This window comes from Frankliniella occidentalis, unplaced genomic scaffold (genome assembly GCF_000697945.3).
Source record: "Frankliniella occidentalis isolate FOCC.00 unplaced genomic scaffold, Focc_3.1 Scaffold26, whole genome shotgun sequence".
Taxonomy (NCBI): domain Eukaryota; kingdom Metazoa; phylum Arthropoda; class Insecta; order Thysanoptera; family Thripidae; genus Frankliniella; species Frankliniella occidentalis.
Window position 1 is genome coordinate 1,561,025 of NW_026267156.1, and position 21,383 is coordinate 1,582,407.

At 43.3% G+C, this 21,383-nt stretch overlaps 5 protein-coding genes across 6 annotated transcripts in view; 3 read left to right on the forward strand and 2 right to left on the reverse strand.

Annotated features, from left to right (window-relative positions):
- LOC113203061 (proteoglycan Cow) overlaps positions 1–5,367 on the forward strand; it is a gene marked incomplete in the record, with an annotated part of 70,766 nt that extends 65,399 nt beyond the window's left edge. Inside the window, 5 exon segments of the mRNA XM_052265368.1 lie at positions 2,270–2,486; positions 2,591–2,750; positions 2,832–2,932; positions 3,266–3,406; positions 3,486–5,367. Coding sequence (XP_052121328.1) covers positions 2,270–2,486; positions 2,591–2,750; positions 2,832–2,932; positions 3,266–3,406; positions 3,486–3,622 — 756 coding nt within the window.
- A 90-nt stretch (positions 5,368–5,457) lies between these two features.
- On the reverse strand, positions 5,458–7,984 carry LOC113203041 (alcohol dehydrogenase class-3). The gene is made up of 10 exons (XM_026417520.2): positions 7,819–7,984; positions 7,278–7,367; positions 7,039–7,192; positions 6,868–6,965; positions 6,671–6,793; positions 6,366–6,582; positions 6,147–6,277; positions 5,919–6,054; positions 5,704–5,842; positions 5,458–5,593 (listed from the first exon to the last, which is right to left on the reverse strand). The coding sequence occupies exons 1-10, from the start codon at positions 7,837–7,839 to the stop codon at positions 5,569–5,571; spliced, it is 1,134 nt and encodes a 377-aa protein (XP_026273305.1). The 5' UTR covers positions 7,840–7,984; the 3' UTR covers positions 5,458–5,568.
- Positions 7,985–8,766: 782 nt separating this feature from the next.
- Positions 8,767–11,357, reverse strand: LOC113203045 (inorganic pyrophosphatase). Of its 2 annotated transcripts, XR_003303238.2 has the most exons (10): positions 10,985–11,357; positions 10,441–10,556; positions 10,239–10,358; positions 10,077–10,163; positions 9,931–9,994; positions 9,729–9,791; positions 9,441–9,654; positions 9,244–9,353; positions 9,033–9,178; positions 8,767–8,909 (listed from the first exon to the last, which is right to left on the reverse strand). XR_003303238.2 is itself a non-coding variant. In XM_026417526.2 (9 exons), the coding sequence occupies exons 1-9, from the start codon at positions 11,121–11,123 to the stop codon at positions 8,878–8,880; spliced, it is 945 nt and encodes a 314-aa protein (XP_026273311.1). In that variant the 5' UTR covers positions 11,124–11,353; the 3' UTR covers positions 8,767–8,877. The 2 variants fall into 2 exon arrangements, 1 of the variants encoding a protein (XP_026273311.1); XM_026417526.2 differs by lacking the exon at positions 9,033–9,178 and having other exon boundaries at positions 10,985–11,353.
- A 298-nt stretch (positions 11,358–11,655) lies between these two features.
- On the forward strand, positions 11,656–17,991 carry LOC113203044 (RING finger and SPRY domain-containing protein 1). The gene is made up of 12 exons (XM_026417525.2): positions 11,656–12,010; positions 12,376–12,581; positions 12,667–12,832; positions 12,912–13,088; positions 13,181–13,247; positions 13,330–13,470; positions 13,552–13,667; positions 13,764–13,907; positions 13,985–14,199; positions 14,297–14,452; positions 14,537–14,641; positions 14,801–17,991. The coding sequence occupies exons 2-12, from the start codon at positions 12,391–12,393 to the stop codon at positions 14,883–14,885; spliced, it is 1,563 nt and encodes a 520-aa protein (XP_026273310.1). The 5' UTR covers positions 11,656–12,010; positions 12,376–12,390; the 3' UTR covers positions 14,886–17,991.
- Positions 17,992–18,335: 344 nt separating this feature from the next.
- Positions 18,336–21,383, forward strand: part of LOC113203049 (serine/threonine-protein phosphatase 4 regulatory subunit 1) — a gene marked incomplete in the record, with an annotated part of 49,928 nt that continues 46,880 nt past the window's right edge. The window contains 3 exon segments of the mRNA XM_052265367.1: positions 18,336–18,517; positions 18,614–18,652; positions 19,527–19,631. Of these exon segments, the coding sequence (XP_052121327.1) occupies positions 18,511–18,517; positions 18,614–18,652; positions 19,527–19,631 (151 nt within the window).

A 21,383-nucleotide genomic window follows, 5' to 3' on the forward strand; every position in this document is an offset into this window, starting at 1 on the left:
AGGCAGGCGTGTTTCCCTCGATGGCCGCATCCATCTATCTAACTTCCTCTCCTTCCCTCCCTGTCTACTCTCCTAGGCTTTCGAGCCTCGCTAGCCTCCTGGCTCCGCTCGCGGCCAGTTGGTGGAGAGGTGCCAAGTCATCCAAAGGGGGTGCGATGGTGGCAGGAGGAAAGGGAGGGGGAGTGGGGGGAAAGACGTAAGTTTCCAGCATCGCTTCAGGCCTCGACAACTTGAAAGTGCTGCCCCACCCTCCCCCCTCACCTCCGCCCCTCCCATCCTGTGCGTGCACAGAGCTATGGAGCCGCAGTGGCGCGCCTCGCCGCGGTACAGCAAAGCACACTACAGAGTACAGAGCATCGCGGTGCGCTCTGTAGCGAAGTCAAGGAACCCCCGACCACTGCAGCTTGCGTCGTCAGACCTGCCTTGCAGCCCCGTCAGCACACGGACTTGGACCTGCAGGACCTTTTTTCTTTCTTGCGAAAACACATGGTCAATGTCCCCCCCCCCAAATAAAAGGAGTAAAACAAAAATTCCCCACCAAAAAAAGCCTTGCGCGCCAAAGTAAAAGTTTTTCCCCCTTCTATCGCTACGCCACGAGAGCGAAAGGACAAGGATAGAAGGCCTCCACCCTTTTCCCGCGCCCCTCGTTTTTTTTTCCACCTCTCCTTCCACTTCTTTCTACCGGCCGTGATGGGGGGAGTTGTCTTCCAGGGAGAGCCGAGCCTCACGCGTAATGGATTTATAATGCAGCCGACGCAGACGCGGGGCGCGGCGGGGCGCGGCGGGGCGCGGTGCGGCAGCCGAATCGGGCATGAGCGGCATTAGTGTGACTTATGACCCGCGTGACACACGCAGGCGCACGCACACGCATGCACACACACACACACACACACACACACACACACACACACACACACACACACACACGCCGCGAGAGTCAAGGAGACCGGCCCGGCGGGCGTTGTCGTCGCGAACAAGTAATAAGAAAAAGCGACTCCCTCTCCCTCCCCTACCTCACCACCCTTTGTCCCCCCACTCTCCACACGCGTTATCGGGAAAATGAGACAGAGAGAGAGAGAGAGATTTGGGGGGAGGGGGGGGGAGGGAGAGAAAAGGAAAGGGGGACAAAGACAGAGAGGACGGGTTGAAACGGGGGGGGTGGGGGGGGGTGGATACTAGTAATGGGATGGGAGCGTACAGATTCCCAATGGGGTTGAGCTGTGGGAAGCCGCACGCGTGTGCTCGCCGTCCTCCTGCTCGCCCTCCTCCACCCCCTCACCATCGTGTCTCGTGAACGGACCCGCCTCGCCGGACTGGCCACATCTCTCTCTCTCTCTCTCTCTCTCTCTCTCTCTCTCTCTCTCTCTCTCTCTCTCTCTCTCTGCGCTTTGGTTTGCAAAGGCTTCTAGTGCCACACAATTGTTCCGGACCGAGTTCCGGCGGTGCTGGGGGGTGGGGGTGGGGCATAGGCACCACTAAGGCTTGCGGCTAATGCGGCTGCACTAAGCTGCTTTAACAACTTGACGGGTGGAGCCGGCGGGCGGGGCCGCTCCGCGCACAGCCAGGTTGAAAGTGGAGTGTTCGCTTCCCTGTTCGCTCGTCGCTCCGACAGAGAGGTAGTAGTGGTGGTGGTTGGGAGAAGAGGGACGGGGGGGGGGGCACTCTCCTTGAAGTTGGCGACCGGGGTGGAGTCGGCGCGGGCAGGGCGCTCTGCCTGCACCGCGCCCCCGGCTCACGACACAACTCGACACGAGCACCAAGTTTTGAAGCCGATGGGGGCGGGGCTGGCGGAGCGTGTAATTTGTTGTTATGTAACGGAGGTAATGTGTAGTGGCAGGAGAACTAGCCGTCCTCATTAAAAATTAATTGGGAATATTAATTTTCCGAACAAAAATGGACTTTATTTTTTTAAAATCTCCCAATTACTTTTATAAAAAGTTTTTCCAAATTCTCTGCAAATAACTTATTTTTTTCCGGAAAACTTTCGGATTGTAAAGTTCTTATGGAATCGTCCTGAAAATACGTCTGTTTTACTGAGATTCACCCGCTGAACTACTGGAGCTCGGCGCCTGCGAGACTCAGAGTAGGCCCTGGTAGGCCAGCCCGCAGTACACGCATGCACTGCATGTGAGAAGTTGCCTATCTGTCAGGCGCTACGAGAGCTTCCTTTGTGTGCACTGGGCAGTTTCGCAACGGCAAAATGAAGGACCCGCTTTATGGATGATCTCTAAGGAAGCCGCCTAACGATGCTCGATGACGGGTGTTGCAGGGCGAGGACAAGGACAAGCAGCGCGTCTTCAACGAGGTGCTGGAGGGCAAGCCCAGCTCCGAGGAGCGGCCCGTGACCGGGGGCCCCGCCGCCGCCGCCGCCGAGTGCAGCCCGTCGCAGCTGCAGAGCATGGGCGATCGCATGCTGGACTGGTTCTCGGTGGTCATGGCCGACGCCGCCACCCGCCGCCGCCCCCGACAGCGGTCCTCCTCTAAAGGTAAGTCTTGCGAGTCGTAAACAGGGACTGACCACCTCGCGTCGAGTTGTTTCACGACCTCCATATTCTCAACCTGCTGAAACTTAACTTCTTTTTATTTTCAGCCAACTTCCCCGGCGCCTGCCAGACCGAGGTGCGCTGGATGTTCGGCCACCTGGACCGTGACGCTGACCAGCGGCTCTCCCTTCACGAGCTGTACGGTCTCGAGCACGACCAAAGCGAGAAGTGCATGAAGCCGTTCCTGGACTCCTGCGACACAGACCTGTAGGCGCCCCCATCTCGTGTTTGGTTTTAGTGCGTGTGTAGGACTGTATCGCGCTTTGCTAACGATGGGTCGTTTTCCAGGGACGTGTTTGTGAGCCCCGACGAGTGGTGCCGCTGCTTTGAGAAGACGGAGCGGCCGTGCGAGGCCGTCAAGCGAGGCATGTCCCCCAAGGCTCTCCGAGGTATGTTCCCATCTGCATACCGGGGGTCGAGAAGACGTCTGTGCCATGTTTGCACACGGCTAGCAATTTTGATTTTCCAGAAAAGCATTTTTCGGGAACTTTTCAAGATTTTCTTTTAAATCTCATAAATTTTTTTCCTAATAAGTTGCATTTTTTTTTTCGATTTTTTCTAAAAGTATTAATTTTTTTCAATTTTTTGCCGGGAAAATTTTGGACGCTAAAACTCACCGCAAAGATGGCATATACTATCTAACCGACACCGTTCCATCCCATAGTTGACGTCGGTTGTTGTCAGTGGTTGTCGATCCTTTACTTCTGCTTCTCGTTTTGCAGAGGTGTACGTTCCGGACTGCGACAAGGATGGCTTCTTCCGCCCCGTGCAGTGCGGTCCGACGGGCAACGTGTGCTGGTGCGTGGACAAGCACGGCGTCGCCGTGGCGGGGACCCGCATCTTTGGCAAGCCCTCGTGCGACGGTGAGTACCGCGCTCTTTTCAACTGTGCATCGCACCACGGAAACATCCCCTGTGTTACAAGTTCACTGTTCTTCCGCAGAGGTGCTCAACAAACCCAACAAGGCTCAGCCCCAATCTCAGGACAGCAACCAGCTCCACGAGGACAGCGACGACGACGAGGACGACGACGACGATTCGGACGTAGAGGGCAGCGCGGACCAGCCCCTTGACTTCTAGGTCTGTTCCGTGCAAGAGCGTCCGCTGGAGGTCGCGGAGGTGTTGCCGAGGTACAGGTGCGCGTACCTGGGTGTGGAACCGGACGCACTCGTTCGGTCCCGTAGCAGCCGTCCGAGCGCCGAGACCAGGCCTGCCCCCGCCACGCCACGCCGCGCCGCGACGCCGTGTGCCCGGCCCTAGAGGGAAGTCCGGGGCCCAGTGCGGGGTGCGGGGGCGAGGACAGGCCTGTCGCCCTGGGGGGCCTGGGGGGCGCCCATTCAACAACTCACCACTCCATATTTTAACTGTACATGTTACGTGCTTGTGTTACGCACTGGGGAGCCAGGCTACCATAGCAGCAGTGTGTTTGATGACCCTTTTTTCGTACTATGTATTTCCTGCGTTTAGATTATTTATCCCTTTTTTCTCCCTATCCGTGGGAGCATCAATGCGGCGCATGAGAAACGTAATAAATCCATTCTGCTCATCTAGCAATCTAAGCCTTTGTATCTATTTCTACCACGCAGTGTAACTATTAGTTGAAACGTAATGTGTTTGATCTTAGAGTAATTTTTAGGCTGTGTTGATGTGTCCACAGTCTTTTATGTTGTTAGATGTGATGAGTGAGTCCATTTTATTTCCATGTTTAATTTTTAGTGACACTCTTGTGAGATACGTGTGGTCCTTGCAAGGTTGGCATGCAAAGACTTTGAATACTCCTAGGCCATGCAAGTTTATTAATGTAAGAGCATGCCTCTTGGTAGTGCAGCAGGAAGAGAAGAAAAGCAGCTATTTCTCTTAATGTGAAGTGAACTGCTAAGGAGGGAGTTTAATGGTTAAAAGAATGTTGTAGGGTATACATTACATTCCGTACTTTAAAAAAATCTGTGTGAATTTTCTACACTCATTTGCTTGATGCTTGGTGGGCTGGATGCCTTTCCCATGTACTTATGTACCTTTAGTGTCCTATTACTTAACAATATGCCAGCATGCTCTTGTCTCACTTATCGTACGTCATCTGTAATATTTTTGTATTTCAACTTCATTCCCTTGTGCTTCGGACAGTTCTATCAAATTAGGACACTGTTATTTTTTAAATGTTCTGTATAATATGTTTATTAATATTTGTTGTGTGATTTAGATGTTTTAATACTCTTATTTTGTTAATTTCTCTCATTCTTATTGTAAAATGTCATAGACACCGACATTCATTGAACAATTGTTTGTGATTACAGTGTATGTATTTATCTGTCCATTTCTCCTCAAACTGCCCTGGGAGTCTATCTATGTGAGTGTCATAGTTGTCTTGTATGATATTTGACAGTTTCTTACTATGTATTATAGTGGGTGTATAGTTGGCTTTTCTGGAATGACACCACATACACTAGTAGCCAACAAATTCTTTTTATGCCTTCTAAGCCCATGTAGAGCATAGGCACTTCTGTACACATAATTTAAAATATTCCCTCAACTGGCAATCTTTGTTTTTTACAAAAAATCGACAAATTTTAAAGTGAGATTGCAAGGCTTGCCCAAGTTTTCGCAAGCATTATAACATCGAGTCCTAGGCAATTAAATTCAAAACTCCATATTGATAAATAACAAGCACAAATTTATAGTGTACTTTGTTTAACCAGTGCCATTTGTATGTGATTGTAAAATTAAATTGGGGAAATGCAATATTCAATGTTGCTGAAAAAAATCATGTTAATGGCATATGCCACATAGCATGAAACTGAATACATAATAAAAAATGAATGTCACAATTTTTGTTGTTTACCCCTTGTGTTACCTATCAAATCAAGTACAATGTACATCAAAAGTAAGAGAAGGGGTCAATACTAATAAGTCTTAACTTACTTAAAAAGCTTTAATGGAGACTTAAAAAAATATGCAAGGCTCATTTCCCTATTTAAAAATTACAGGTGGATTGTGAAGGGATCAGAACTTCTTTGACATTGGATAATTTAATAGTTGACAACAGCGCGGATTCTAGAAAAAGAAAAAAAGTAGAACCATGAGAAAGAGAATCCAATCTGAATAAGACACCAGTCTAAGTAAAACAGATCAAAATTAGAAGACCTAAAATTAGAAGATCTTACCCCTGTCCTGAGTGCAACACCTCAAAAGCTTCATTGATCTTATCAAAGGGGAGATTGTGAGTGATGAACTCATCCAACATAAGTTTCTTGTTCATATAATCATCAACCAGTTTAGGCACACTGTCACGGCTCTTCCATCCTATTGAGATTAAATTAGATAGATGTTAAAAAAAAATTGTGACATAATTAATGTGGAAATGGACTTTAAAACTTACCACCAAAAGCAGTGCCCTTCCAAACACGTCCAGTAACAAGTTGGAAAGGACGAGTTGAAATTTCCTGTCCAGCAGCTGCAACACCAACAATTACTGAGACTCCCCATCCCTTGTGGCAAGACTCAAGAGCATCTCTCTGTGGATAAAGAAAAGGTTGTCAGTTCGTTTAACGAAAATAATTTGTTTCAATATTCAACAAATTCACCTAAATAACAGAATCTTTCATACCATGCACTTAACATTTCCCACGCATTCAAAAGTGTAGTCTGCTCCACCATCCAGCCTCTCAATAAGTTCTTCAGGAACAGAGCGAGACAATTCTTTAGGGTTGATAAAGTCAGTGCATCCAAACTTCTTGGCTGCAATCAAAGTTAAAAAAAGAAATTAATATAAGATGAGGAAAAGGGAACAGAATTTCCCTTAAAAAGTGGGTGGCCCAGCACATACCAACTTCAAACTTGTCTGAGTTTAGGTCAACACCAATTATAGTCTTTGCACCGGCAGCCTTGCAGCCCAGTGCAACAGCAAGACCAACTGCTCCAAGTCCCCAAATTACACAGTTTGAACCAGGTTCAACTCCCGCAGTGTTAAGGGCAGCTCCATAGCCAGTAGGAACTCCACATCCAAGTAGACACACCTTATCCAAAGGAGCTGCAGGATTGATCTGCAATCATTAAGAAGAGCATTAAAAATGGGAAGGATGAAAGGAGTCATTTTCAAAAACCACAATAACAAGACTAGATTCAACAAACCTTGGCAATAGAAATCTCAGCCACAACAGTGTATTCGCTGAAGGTAGAGCAGCCCATGAAATGGTAGAGAGTTTTGCCATTGCAGGTAAAACGAGAGGTACCATCGGGCATAACACCCTTCCCCTGAAAAATAATTCTAGTTAAATGATATATAGTTTTAGAATCAAGTTGGATAAATCAAATTGCAAAAAACAAACCTGAGTTAAACGAATTTTGCTGCAAAGATTCGTCTTTTTGGAATCACAGAATTTACAGTTTTTACATTGAGGAATGTACAGAGGGACAACATGGTCACCTGAAAAATCATTAATTCTTCAGCAAGGCAAAATTAATAAGAAATCGGAAAAGTTGGAAAGCTGTGATTTTACCTGGCTTCACAGAGGTAACACCCTCTCCAATGCTTTCAACAATACCACCACCCTCATGACCCAAGACACAGGGGAAGAGACCCTCAGGATCATGACCGTCCAAGGTGTATGCATCAGTGTGGCAGATTGCTGTGGATTGAATTTTGACACGGACCTGTACATGAAACAATTTTAGCCTCGTAAAGGAATGCCAGAATACTGAAAACTGCCATAAAAACTATTATTAAAGGAATACATACTTCACCAGCCTTGGGGGGAGCAACTTCAATGGTTTCCAACTTCAAAGGCTGCTTCTCAGCCCATGCAACAGCAGCGCGGCATTTGATTACCTGTAAAAGCAAAATTTTCCCATTAATATCAAGAATTCTTTCAAGAGATCGGGGATACCCTTAAACTATTTTGAGAGAAAGAACCTTGAGCAACTTTCTCTACAATGATAAGGGAGATGAAAGCACTGATTGGAGTTGTTTGTCGCAACAGGTCAAGTTCATGTGTGTGGGCGTGTGGAGAAGAACAAGTGATAGGGGGGTTCAAGAGAGGAAGGTCAACTTTCTACAGCATCAAGTCTAGATCATAGCTAGCTCTCGACAACTCTCAAAAACTTGAATTTTTTAAAACGGATCTTCCCCCTTCATGCGATCAGTAGCCCTCAAAGAAAATGTCAAAAATTATGAACAATAAGATAAGTAAATATGAGTAAATATACCGGCTTTCTAACCTCTCCTCAAACATCGGTATTTCCACTGCGAGACAATACTATGTTTAAAAGACCAACAGTACCTTTCCTTCAAACTGAGACATTGCTTCAACTTCAACTTCTAAGGTAGACGAAGACAAAGACGGAGGTGGCTGGTGATGTCCACGCCAGGAAGACTTGCAGCTGAGTGCCAACCGAGCCGTTCGACTGACTGAGCTGAGCCTAATCAGCAGAAGCAGCTGAGAGCGGAGCGGAGGAGCGCCGAGCCAGCTGTTGAGAGTGAAATGGAGGGGGGAAATCGGGGAAAGCCTTGTGTCATCATTGGTTCGCTTTACTAAGCTTGTCACGTCACGTGCCATTTACGTAAAGTTTTATTATTATTCGATTGGCGAATAATCGAGAAATATTGCGTTTGTTTAGGGGAGGGGGGGCAACCACTACGTAGTGGTTCCACGTAGTAGATCCATTATGTCCTGTCCAGCACCCCCATTCCCCCTTCCCCGAAAAAAATTCACCGATAGCTTCTATGTACTTCTAACGCCAGTTTAGCCATTTATGTCGAAGATGAGGCCAAAGTCGGTAACATCTGCTACATTTTTGCCCCCGCTGGCTTTGGAATTCCCCCTGTTGAGCACGCCCTGCTCCCATGAGAGCCGTTCAGGGGGTCTTGGGCAATTACCGTCGCAATCCAAAGTCAATCAGGAATTCAGGGCCAGCAATGCCGCTAGTGATTATCGTACGTCTGCATGGGAAGTTAAACTAGTAGGGTCGTGCATCGCGTGCGCCGTATGTCGATCGAGTATCGACCAGCAGACGTCTCCTCAATACGGCCCTAAAAGCCAACTCCACTTGCTGAATGGCCCAGATGAAGCCGCACGATGCGAGCCCGAAGTGCAGAGGACTTTTGTATTGAGTAACTGGTATTGAGTTCATTCAAAGTAAACGTACTAAGATGGCAGATACTGTAATGTAGGTGGTGGTAGTGGTGGAGGTGGGTGCATTAGAGGACTTGAGTGAAGGTTGCAAGACAGTTTAAAAATTGGTTGTACTTTATTATCTAAGCAAGAAAACTTGATCACAGCGTACTGCTAGGAGGTGCAAGTGGTATAAATGTTTGATGAACCATATTTTTCTTTCTTTTCTTACTTCAGTGATACGTAGTGCCACTTGTCCACTGCAAAAAATAAAATAAAAAAAACACGGATTAATTTCTATGGCTTCAATAGAACTCAGAGGGGATTACAATATCATTTAAGAATTTAGAGCTAGCATAGGAACTAAAGATTATTATTAACACCTTAAATGTGGGGAAGAGTCTTGGAACACAATTTGATGGACACAGCAAGGGCAGGGGAAAGTAGAAAAATCAAGATGTGGCAACAACCACTTAAAGCTTGAAGAGTTTCTTTTTAGTTTGGGTAATGTAGTGCCATAAATCAAGGTCTGTAATCATAACCATATGGAGAGGCAGGAAATATTGGGGTGGAAATTTGAATTACAGAACTTACCAATGGGCTCAATGGGGAGGGCACTTCCTGGCTGAGGGCTCTTGTCCACCACGTCTTGAGCATCACCTCTCTGAATGGCAAATGGACTGTCTGCTACAGTAACATTGGCACTAGGAACAAAAAAAAAGAAAAGAAAAGAAAACTCATTGGTGAACTTATTTTAAAATATATCATGATATTTCAGGGCAAATAACTACCAGGATATGCCACCAGCTTCAGCTTCCTTCTTCACAAGTTGCTGCCAGAACTTGTGGACTTCATCAATAACTTTGTGGGCAAATTCTCTGTTCTTTGCTTCACCATTAAAGGCAAATTTATTTTCAGGTTTGCCATCAGGAATTTTGTAGATTTTAAACCACTCCAAAGTTGCCTTTAAGAGTCCAGGTTTCAGTTTTTCAACATCACTAACATCTGGAACGACATTAATAAAATTTAGCACTACTGGATTCAGCAATATAAGGACAAATGAAATGAAAGAATCTCACCATTTAGGAGAGGTGCATCGGGGTCATTCACATCAATTGCAATGATTTTCCAATCGGTTTCACCTGAGAAAGGTAGGTAACATACATTATATTACAAGACATCATACTTAGGCCATTACATAGCAACACCTTGGGGGAAAAATAGATGTCTATTTTTTGCAGCACAAATCCGAAAAGAATCTTTAAAAATAAATAAAAATACCTTCATCAATAAGAGCTACAGTTCCAAGTACTTTAACTTGCATAACTTCTCCCCTCTTGGCAACCTACAAATTTAAGAGAGCAAAGAAATCAATAATTTTGACTCAAAAAAGCAGGATTTTGTTAGATAATTGCGAGAATTCTTACCCGGTAACCAATTTCAATGACATCAATGGGATCATTGTCTCCTTTGCACCCAGTAGAATCATCAAGATGCTCTGGATTTTCCCAAGTCTGAAAACAAAAGCAATAGAATAATTTTAAAATGTATTAAATACAAATGGTGTCCAATAAATTGCTGTCACAAACCTGGGGGATGGCACCGTAGTTCCAGATGTAACCATGGTGAGGGAAGCAGTTTGCAACAAATCTCAGTTTACCCTTCTTAACATCCTGCTTAATGGGGTTCATAATTTCCTTCAGGTTAATCTAGAGGAAAACGGAATGACTTAGTACATGAGCATGAGTGGACGGTTGTCAAGAAAATCCAACGATGATGCAGTTGACTGACCTCCATCTTGGCATTTGTCCACCTTGGTACTTCAACCAGCATGTTGAACACTTTGTTGGCAGCATCAGCGTACATTGGAATGTCATGAAGTGGTGAGATTGGTCCATTCTCGTCACCTGACAGGGGCAAAGAGAATTTTTGTTTAGTAAACCGCATCTCTCAACATCAGCAGTGTCCTTCACAGTGGATTCAAGGTAGGAGTCTTATGACAGGGCACCTTTTCCCTTGATTTTCATTCAAAGGATAGAACAATATGGTCCATAGAAAAGTATAATGATTGAAGTAAGCTTAACCTATACCTTCATCAAACTTTTCTTAAAATACGTCTCGTATCGAGACGACACTGTCATGGCAGTGTTGGGAGGCAGCCCGAACTTTTTGCCATACTTGAACAATTGCGTCATTGAAAAGACACCACAGTGCACACGGCATCGGGCGCGCGGGGCAAGCAGTAGTGGAGCCGGCATAGAGCACCGATAGCAAGTACACTGTAATGCACAGAGCAAGGGCGGTCACAAACTCCCCGGCCTCCAAATTAACTCACTGATGTAGACGCGGTAGTCCAAGCTGTTGGGCTGGCCCCTTTCGATCGTGGTGTAAGGCATGTTGAACCAAGCTGGAGACGACGTGAACGAGCGCACAAGTTTCCTAGCCAACGAGCTTCGGGCCAATCTCTCCAACATCTGAGCGAGGAGCTGACGGAGCTGACGTGCGAGCGGGGCCAAAGTAGGGTGGCGTGGAGTAGCGGCGCGCCAGGGGGGAGCTCACGCGATAGTGCTTTGCTGTTTGCCGTTGAATTTACTATGAGAGGAAATGCCAGTAGGGCTCGATAGGAATTAAACGCACCCTTCGTGGGTCAGTAGGAGAGTGATTACAGGGTCCAAAATACACCCACTTAGCGTACAACCGTGAACAACTACCTCATTCATTCGTTCGGGACGTGGAAGGACCTTTGGACTTTGGTACTCTGGGTTCCTTTATGGACATGACATGTTTGCCTGTTCGCAAAAGTACCTAGTCGCAAAGAAAAGACATTTGGTTGATTATTATTGGTTCATCCGATCGCTATCTTGGATGTGACTTGTGAATAAAAGGCGGATTTCGCTGACTTTCTTCTTCATTGACTCTTTTTGCTCATCCAGTGTGCGTTCCTCACATGTATGTTTCGACTCATTGAATGGAAGTCGATCTGTCGAAATCCCCCCGCTCCCCCTCCCCCTTTTCCCCTCTTTTCCCTTTCTCCGCCCCACCAACTTATGCCGCACATATTTCTTTTACCATTTAAAAATCAGAAAACAAAATCTTTATGACTTTCACTTATTGCGGATCTGCTACGCCTAGACCACTGTCTTACATTAAGATCCAAAATATGAATGCACTTTAATATTTCTGAAGTTGGGCATGAGTTGCGTGAAACGCTCGGCGACAGTGACCTTGTTTACATTTTTGTGTTGATCTGTCCGTGGGTCGACTATAGAGCAAAGAGACGTTTATTTTAGAAGATTAGTCCATGGAATCTAACGACAGAACTTAACATTTGTGACGAAGAAAGAACATTTTGCTTTTGAAGGTTTGTCTTCTATTTCGGAGGAGGCTGAGTTGCCCAACGGAGCCCTAAATGCTTATTTTCACCTCAGGATAATCAGGTGGGGCAGTGCCACCTGCCTTCTGTTGAGTAGTCCTAACCTAAAACTATACCAGAAAATAGGAAAAAATTGAGTAATTTGGAATCTTCTGCAAATTTTTCATCATGAATACTTTTACTATGATTTATTTTATTTACATGTTTTCTTTGACTGTTCTCTGAGATTCTGTGTATAGCCCTACAGACTGCTCTCTCCTCATAATTTGCAATATCCGTACTCCAAACAAACAAGTTTTCTATTATAAATAAGTCGATTCCACCTTTAATGCTGTGTCTTTATGATCCCTCAGGTTATTCATCAAGTGATGGGGGGATGCGTGTGCAAAGATGAGGACACAACCCCTTTGCCAAACAGCGCCAGCAATGGACTCATTGATGACCACTACCGACCCATTTCTCAGTGTGGATTTAAGTCGGCTTCAACGGCAATACATATGGATACTGTAGATGAATTAGTACTTGAAACATTAAATGTAATAGATACTTATGTAGAAACGTGAGTAACCTTTTTTTAAGGATATTGTTGGTTCAATTGTATTGCACCAATTCTACGTAAACATTCTGTTACTTGTATTTAACAGAGATCAAGAGCCACCTACATCAATACTGACACTGCATGCCATTGCTGATCAAGAGGATGGGTGGATTCAGGTTGTAACATCAATGATTCGAGTGATCCCAATTCATCATCCTCTAGGTCCTGCTGTAATTACCTTATTATTTGATGACTGTCCACTACCGACAAAGGTATTTACTTCATATTTTTATATTTTTTAGCACAGTTATTTTCTTGCTCATCTAATGATGGACTATTCTTTTATTCCAGGAATGTGTAATGAAATTATCAAATATTCTAAATCTTTCCATGCAAGTTTACTCTCAAGGTTCTCCTCAACATAGAAACACCTGTGTCTTGTTAGGTCTTTTGGCAGAAAAGTTGTCTGGACCAAGCAGCATAGCTATTCTTACAGACACAACATTAAACTACCTCATTAAAAATTTGGTGGGAATTTATTCTCTTATGCCTTGCATTTTTTCTCAAAGTTTTTTGATTTATTTTCAAGCTTAAACTCACACCAAATAATATTTTTTCAGGACCCAACTGCAGAACCACCTGTAATATTGTTTTCCCTTATTGCTCTGGAAAAATTTGCTCAAACCAGTAAGTACTCCTTTTGTTTCCTTATAACTGCGTGCCAGTGACCTCCTTGATCACTTTGCTTGTTTTCACCTGTCATTTGTAGCGGAAAATAAAGTGACTATCAATAAACAACTAGAGTCTATGGAATCCCATCCAATTTTGCAATTAGAAAAATGGGTAGATTCACAGTGCTATTTTAAACGACAAGTTGGATTTTGTGCTCAGTGGTGTTTGGATAATATTTGTGAGTATATCTACCCTTATTTCTTTATTAATCTTATCATGTTTGGCAATAATACCTCATGAAGTTTATTTTTGTTCTTAGTCATCGTGAAAGATAGAGTATTTTCATATCAATGTGTTAATGTGGAAGGAATAAATGTTATGCTCAACACAAAGGATGTGAGTGAGTACCTGAAAATTTCACCTGATGGATTGGAAGTAGGTATCTTTTCTCTCAGCCGTGTACTGTTTTCAAATTATAATTTTTTTGTTTAATTTGGTGGTCTTTAATCTAATCTAATCTTTAATATTCAGGCCAGATGTGATGCATACTCTTTTGAAAGTGTGAGATGCACATTCCAAGTTGATAATGGGGTTTGGTTCTATGAAACACTAATAATAACGCCTGGTGTTATGCAGATTGGATGGGCCACTAAAGACAGCTCATTTTTAAATCATGTATGTCAACCAACTTTTGAAGCAGAATTAAGTATTGTGTTGTCACCTATATTTTTCTATGATTTTGTTTCCCTTAGGAGGGTTATGGCATTGGTGATGATGAGCACTCTTTATCTTATGATGGCTGCAGACGTCTGGTGTGGTACAAAGCTCACAGTCAAAAACAGAACCGTGATGTCTGGAAACCTGGTGATATCCTAGGTTCATTACTTGACCTTGACAAACAAGAAATCATATTTTATCTTAATGGTGAACCCCTTCCACCTTGTACTGAAGTTTTCAAAACTGCCAGGTATTTTCTTTAACAAAAGAAGAAACGTGGATTCTATATATACTCTGTATAAGATCTAGGTATCTATTATATGTTCTCTGTATTTTCTGTTACACAGCAAAGGATTTTTTGCTGCTGCAAGTTTTATGTCTTATCAGCAATGCAGATTTAATTTTGGATCGGTACCATTCCACTACCCTCCTACTGATCGAGAATTTAAAAGTTTTAATGGTTGTGCCCAGTTGAGCCCAGAGGACAAAGTAATTCTCCCAAGGTAGACCTGCCATCTTCTTGAATGTTCTTTTTTTCTCAGCATTCCTAAGTGGTCTTTGTCTATTCAATAAATTTTGCTTTCTAGGCATATATTTCTACAACAGCTTAGCAAACTTAGTGTACGGGAAGACTCCTGCACCCTTTGTTTTGACAAGAAGGCGTCAGTAAGACTCCTTCCCTGTCACCACTGGTAAGATCAAAAGTAACATTTTTCAAATCTAAATTTATTTTCTTGTACAGATAGACAAGGAAATAAATGTAAGAACATTTCAGTAAAGAAAAATAGTGCTAGTCATGTAGTATTATTGTGCTTTAAAAAACTTACTGGTTTCTTATTTCTCTTTAACAGGGGATTTTGCTCGAGATGTGCTGATCAGCTTCGTGAATGCCCCATGTGCAGAGCACCAATAGTGTCAAAAGTTGACATGCCATAAAAAATATCTAATCTTTGTGTTCATAGATGGCTTTCTGAAAGGGTCGAACTCAATATTGAAGCACATACGCTTGTATGACAATAAGTCATGATCTTTACCCATGTGTTAATGTAGTAGTCACTGTGAATTGCTGGATCTTCCATCTAAAGGTTTTTGTGTTCAGGATCCTTAGAAAAACTCCAGTAGTTCAAGCGTTCCCAACTTGCATGGAATTTACTGAGAGGTTTCTCATGAAATCAAGGTTCCTCAAATGTATATTGTCAGTGTTATCTGCCGTGACGATTCATGCATTTCTGCCAATATGTTCAAAATCCTACTCGAATAGCACCTGACCACAAGGTTGATATAAGTCTGCCTCATTTTGCCTGAGTCTAGTTTTGCCAGCATGAAACTTAGATGAGTTATTGTGTTATTTTAAAAGTAAAAGACGAACTGTTACGATTTGCATGCTATTAAGTTCAAGTGAACTTTATATTCATGACCTATAATTATTCAACATCTTTACTGCAGGGTCATCAAGTTAATACAAATTGTGTGATTTCCTACTGCGAATTTGACAACAATCTGACGAACACTTTCTCATCTAAATTGATTAAAAAAGGGATTGAACAGGGCACTATTTTGTGTACAAGGCCATGATAATTTGTTATCCAAATCTCATTTATGTTGCTCTTTGACTGTATCTTGCCACCCGCGTGAGTATTTTTTTTATCATAAATAATTAAATTGCTTTGTTTGTATTCTTCAAGACTGTACGTGGTAAAGTTGGCAGAAATTTTTAAACAAAGTTTTTTGACTACTGCTTTCTTTGTTTTATCCATGACAAATACTGAGCCTTTGTGAGGGTTTAACCTGGGTAAGAAAAACAGTGTTAAAAGCTCAATATTTTACTAACCGTCATTCGAGTATTTTTGATCTTAGGATAGGTATCATTTTAATTACAAGTGAACTACAATAGTATTGAGTGTGACTACCATACTAAAATGTATTCCAACAATATTACCTCAAAATTTTGAAACGATTCAGCCAACAATGGTTTTGAAACTATAATTCTATTCTTTGATTGAAATAACCTAATCTAAATATTGCTTTGGTATAGTAATTTTCTTGTTGTTTGATACTGAATTTCTTCACCTTATTTGCTTGTACATCTCATTTCACAATTTACCTGCAGGTGTAGAGATGACATTTCCTGCACTATAGACATTTTTGACTATTCCATATTTTCAAATTTTGGCTCTAGAGAAGATAGTCTTTTGTTTCGTGGTTTTTATTATATTAGTATCCACATGATAGTATTTTTTACATTTTTCTGGTAGTGTTTTTCATAGGTTCACAATGCCAACTGAAGAGAGATCAGGGTTTTAGTGAATTTGACGTTCAGTGTTGCAAGAAGATGCTGTTCAGTATTTGTACAGTCTTTTCAGCATTTTGAATATCTTATGAAGTTCCATATTTTTACTACAAATGTTTTTGTCGACTTGATGGCAGTAGTGTACTTCTATTTTGAATGAAGTTCAAGTGAAACGAAGATTGCAGTGGGTAGAGTCTACCATGAGCATTTACGTTTGGTAGTTTAAATGATCTCATGATCTCTAATCTTCCGACTAGCCACAAATTCATATTCTTCAACAGTAGGTAGTGTTCAGAGTAAAATTGTTAAGTTATTAATAATTTTGAAACCAATTTGATCAAATTCTCTCCTGTAAGCTTTTATCCTGCTTATCAGCCTTAATAGCTATTAGGTTTTCTCTGTTTTTCACTTACAGTTCTTCAACTTCTCCTTCTCTCCCTCTCTCGTCCTAAAATAATTACATTTTGGGCTTCTCTATAAATTTTGCATGCCTGTTACACATCTAATCCAATCTATCTGAAGGTGGCCCTCCAATGAAACCTGGAACTCATCACTCATCGTATCAGATTTTGCTGTTATTGATGCGGCCTGAGTTTGCTAAATGTAAGTTGGAAGTTTAGTAGAGCAATACATACATTTTCACAAATTTTGCAGGCATTAAACGGGTGTCTCTATGAGGGACCCATTAGTACCCATCATTTATCAGTAGATCCGTATATGGTCACTCAAACATGTTCATAATTTGTGAAAATGTATTTTATTACATTTCTAAACTCTTAGCAAAACTCGGGCTGCATCAAAAACAACAAAATGTAAAATGATGGGTGATGGGTTCCAGGTTTAAATGGTGGGCCACCTTGAGTCTCTTTTTTTTTTTCTTCTTATAAAATAATTGTGATGATTACGTACTTGGGGGGCTTGTTCTTCTTACTCCAACAAGAAACGTCAATGTCTTCCTGTTCAAAGAAAGTTTTTTTTTTTCTTTCTTTTTTTTTTCATTTTGGTTCATGACTACAAGCAGTATCAAGGCACCAAGTTTTTTAAAAGACATGCTCTGGCAATAGTACAATCAGCTTATATTTTGGTTTACTTCTGCTTTGTTGCTACAGCTTATCATAAAACATGCTAGAAATTTACTTTTTTGCTGCTTCTTTGTTTCCACATGTCAAGTGATTAGATCCCTTGCTCTAAGTTTCATGTTTCAGTGTTTCTGAAACCAAGGTCAAAATTTACAAAATATTATGTTTTGGAGAAAAGACAGACTTTATAAACAGTTTGTGAGTCACATTGTGGAGTTAAAACGTTATGATTAATAAACAGAATGAATTATTTAACCTAATGAAGCATGTCATTACTCTTGATGGCCTTCTGTTTGATTGTATGGAAAATGTTTGTGATGTTGCATGTTAGTTTCAATTTGAAGTATATGATGCCATATTTAAAGTAATTTTAGTTAAAATTTGTCAACTTTTGTTGAACTTGTGCACATTTTTCACTGATGATGCAAGTATTTAAGATAGGATTATGCACTTAAGACTTTTTTTGACTTTATTAAAGCTCAGTTAGTCTTCTAGAGTGTCTTCCTGCCAACCGCCAATAGCACCTTTTGAGGTTCTATAGTCACTGAATTTAAGGGAATCTATTCATTTTGTGTATATTGTCATGTTCTTGTTTAAAATGTGTAAATTTTGTTGAATGTTGTGTGTTATAAACATATTTTTATTGAAATAAATTAAATCATTCTGTATGCTATCGAATGCTCATACTTTCTCACATTTGTTTTTAGTTAACTTATTTCAACTCAACATTAATTCAACCAACGAATTTGAAGTTTGAGTTTTCTCAAGTTTGTGGAAGGTAACAGGTGCCAGTTCCCACTTGAAAGGCCGCGCGCTGTTGTACCAACACAAGAAAACCGCAAATGGAGATAATGCCGATTTTTAAAAGTAAACTGTGGGGAAACAACTGTATTAACTTTAAAAATCTAGTGGATTGAAATACGATATAAGACATTTTGGCCATTTTAATTATTGTCCCGCCGTCCTGCAACTTTGTAGTATTGGGGAAATTTCGAGGACCTAATGCATGGAGGAGGGATGGAGGTATGACAGCAACAAAATCGAAGACAAACATTTTATTTCTCAAAGTTTCACTCTAGAACAACTTTTTGCATTTGTGTAGTGATTTCTCGATAGATGATTTGATGAATGGTATTGGTAAATCGAGAGAGGGAAATTTTCCGACAAGACGGAGTTTGTTTTACTTTCCATCATGGCGGGTAAGTGGTATATCTGATGTTAGTGGGCCAGATCCGAAAATCGTACTTCGCCGCAGGAAGCAAGTTATTCAGAACCTTGTATTCACTTTATTTCAGAAATGGTGAATAGAGAGGTCGGGGAGGATGCTGATGGAGGTAAGTTTAATTTTTTCCATGGTTTCTTTTATGATTTGTCACGTTATTTCGTCTTGGGCCACACTCATCAGATTCGCTAGTCGACAATGACATTTTACGTGGAAGAAACTTGGACCGTTCGTCGTCTAACCAAACTTCTTTGCAAACATAAGTTTTGCCTGTAATTATCTCTTTTCCTTTCCTTTTAATTCGTATAAAACTATTTATTTCCAAGCTGGTACGTTCTCAGTAAATAACCCTAACCTGCAAATGTGGCCAAGGTGCAGTACTGTCTGAGGCTATACATGTATCTTTTAATGTTATCTTTCAGCATTTTGGATTCTCTTTTCTAGGCTGATGATGTTCCTTTAAACAAACAAAAAATGAGAGGGCAGTTTCGTCTGTTTACTATGTTTTCATTAATTCATTTTATTTATGACAGACCTGTCATGTCCATTGTTTTCTTTGTGTATAAAGTTTATGCTATGCTGTAACAACAGATGTGCCCAGTGTGATAAGGAAGCGTATAAATTTATTAATTAATACAGTTAGTCAGTTTTTTGGGGTGGTCTGTCATATTTAGGATACAATTAAAACTATTTTAATTTTTGTATTGAAACAAGAGTAGTCCTTGAGTTCAAGCTAGTTAAGAAGAATTTTGTTTCTTCAACGATATTTTCTGTACTTTCCTTTTAACTGAACAACTCTCAGTTGAACCCTTTCCTTGGCAAAATCATGTGACAAACCTGCGTTGGAGTCATTTGAAAACGAAGTTTTGTCAACATATTTCTATTTCTGCACAGATTTTGAAAACTAGAGTCTTTTTCACATCCTCTTGACTCTATTGTTATTTGTGTGTGAAACAGTGATTTACACGCTAAATTTTTATTTACAGTGGACAGGGATGAGCCATCCCACAGCGCAATGTTGGAAAATCAGAGCGAACAGGATCAAGAGAGCACTCCCTTAGAAACATTAGGAGCTGTGGCAGTTAGTGCAAGTAAGTTGTCATACAAATTTTCTTAAGTAACAAGATTGATTTTTCCTAATTATTGCTTTGTGAAAAACCAAATGTTTTCAAACTGGAAACAAACATTATTTCTCCACCTTCTAGTACACTGAACCTTCCAGGGCCTGCCTCTGAAAAGAAAGGTATCAAGTTAGGCATGTGTCCTATTTATCTTTTTTTTTCCTCTTAAAAGAGAAGAGAATTTCCATGAGGGCAGATTATAGCATCGCTAGTGCATACGGGCTAGGGGCGCCATCTCCCCAATGAGTTTAAATGCTGGAGTCTCCATTGGGAGCCAAGAGAGGCGGGAGAGGGGGAGGGGGCTGGAAACGTCAGCTCTTCCAGCTCCACCAAGCTCTCCTTGTCCGCCAGTAAGCTAGCAAAGCCTCCGTCGCCGCCCGCTCTGGCTTTTGCCCATATCGTCCTGTATCCGTTTTCGCGAAGTCCATGTTGGTCAGGTAGCGAGCTCTGGTGCGAGAACTTTGGCATGAACACACATTTGCGTTCGAAAGAAAAATGAGACTGCAGTAGTGAGCATTGGAGCAACCGAAAATAAAAATCTTTCGACTCTGCCTTGCCTCCCCCTTCTGTCGCTGGGTGAACGCCCCTGTCGCTTGGTGAACGCTCCTGTCGTTGCTCGAACCCTCTTGTCGCTGGGTGAACGCTCCTGTCGTTGACTGAACGCTCCTGCCGTTGGGTGAACGGGAACGGAGCCGGCGGGTCGGGTCGGGGCAGTGCGCCGTAAATGTGTTGTCGCGCCGGAAGTGCCAAGGGCGGGGCATTTCCTGGGCATCCGATCCACTGCCGCTGCCTCCGCCGCCGGGGCACTGCCGGGCCGGGCCGCCGGGCCCCACAGCCCACAGGCTCCACACATGTCGTTCACAACGGCCACGGTTTCATTCCATGGCGTGCATGCGTAGGGCATCCTGATCCTGTGGGGCGGCCTCGGCGCGAGGGTGGGGGGACGGACGGCAGGACGACGCGGGGCGGGCCGGAGGGAGGGCCAAGTTACACTTGGCCGACTGTCGCCGCCTGGCCGACTTGTTTTGGAGTCCTTGCCTTGTTGTCTCCTGACCTCCGCTCCCGCACCTCTTTCGGGGGCTTGATGGAGTTAGTTATGTGACGCGTTCGTTGACCTGAGCCGGGCGGGGCAGCCAGACAGCCGCCGTCGCTGCCCCGCGTCGTCGTCGCACGCCGCCGATGTCGCCGCGGAGGTCGACGTCGATCCTCTTGACCGCGTCCCCCGGAGGACAAGCGTCCCCCGGCCTCTTGTATACCCCCCCGTCGCCGGCCTGTTCACCGGCCGGGTGTTCCACAGTGTTCCACAGTGTTCCACAGTGTTCCACAGTGTTCCACAGTGTTCCACAGTGTTCCAGTGGTGGCGGTGAGTTCATCAGAATTTGAACAGCGGCTCGAGAGCAGTAACCTCTTGCCGGCTCGGCCCCCTCGCGGCCGCCCACGCCGAGGACGCGGAGCGGGCGGCCGGCACCGCTGCAGTGACGTCATTGCTGCTTGGTTTCCGCCCGGGAAGGGAATACAGTATTTCGTTATTATTTCGGCGTACGGGGGAAGGGGGGGTGGTGGAAATCTCTCGGTTGGAGGCACAAGCCGCTGGTGCGAAGGCCCTGGCTGGCCGGGCGGGCCGGTGCGGTCTCGCCTTGTGCACCACCACACGAGCTGGGCCCGAGGGGCCGTGGCGGGGCCCGGCGGGGGCAGGTTGTTTTGATCCGTCTGGCGGGGGGC

Excerpts from the sequence above, each read along its gene's own strand:
- LOC113203041 (XM_026417520.2), bottom strand. The coding sequence starts at position 7,839 with ATGTCTCAGTTTGAAGGAAAG. Across the intron at positions 7,368-7,818 it reads TGTCTCAGTTTGAAGGAAAG|GTAATCAAATGCCGCGCTGC; the intron begins GTACTGTTGGTC and ends TTGCTTTTACAG. Across the intron at positions 6,794-6,867 it reads GCAAAATTCGTTTAACTCAG|GGGAAGGGTGTTATGCCCGA; the intron begins GTTTGTTTTTTG and ends ATTATTTTTCAG.
- LOC113203045 (XM_026417526.2), bottom strand. The coding sequence starts at position 11,123 with ATGTTGGAGAGATTGGCCCGAAGCTCGTTGGCTAGGAAACTTGTGCGC. Across the intron at positions 9,354-9,440 it reads GAAGCTGGTGGCATATCCTG|TGCCAATGTTACTGTAGCAG; the intron begins GTAGTTATTTGC and ends TTTTGTTCCTAG. Across the intron at positions 8,910-9,243 it reads CCTCCCCATTGAGCCCATTG|TGGACAAGTGGCACTACGTA; the intron begins GTAAGTTCTGTA and ends TATTTTTTGCAG.
- LOC113203044 (XM_026417525.2), top strand. The coding sequence starts at position 12,391 with ATGGGGGGATGCGTGTGCAAAGATGAGGACACAACCCCTTTGCCAAAC. Across the intron at positions 12,582-12,666 it reads ATAGATACTTATGTAGAAAC|AGATCAAGAGCCACCTACAT; the intron begins GTGAGTAACCTT and ends TGTATTTAACAG. Across the intron at positions 13,089-13,180 it reads ACTACCTCATTAAAAATTTG|GACCCAACTGCAGAACCACC; the intron begins GTGGGAATTTAT and ends ATATTTTTTCAG.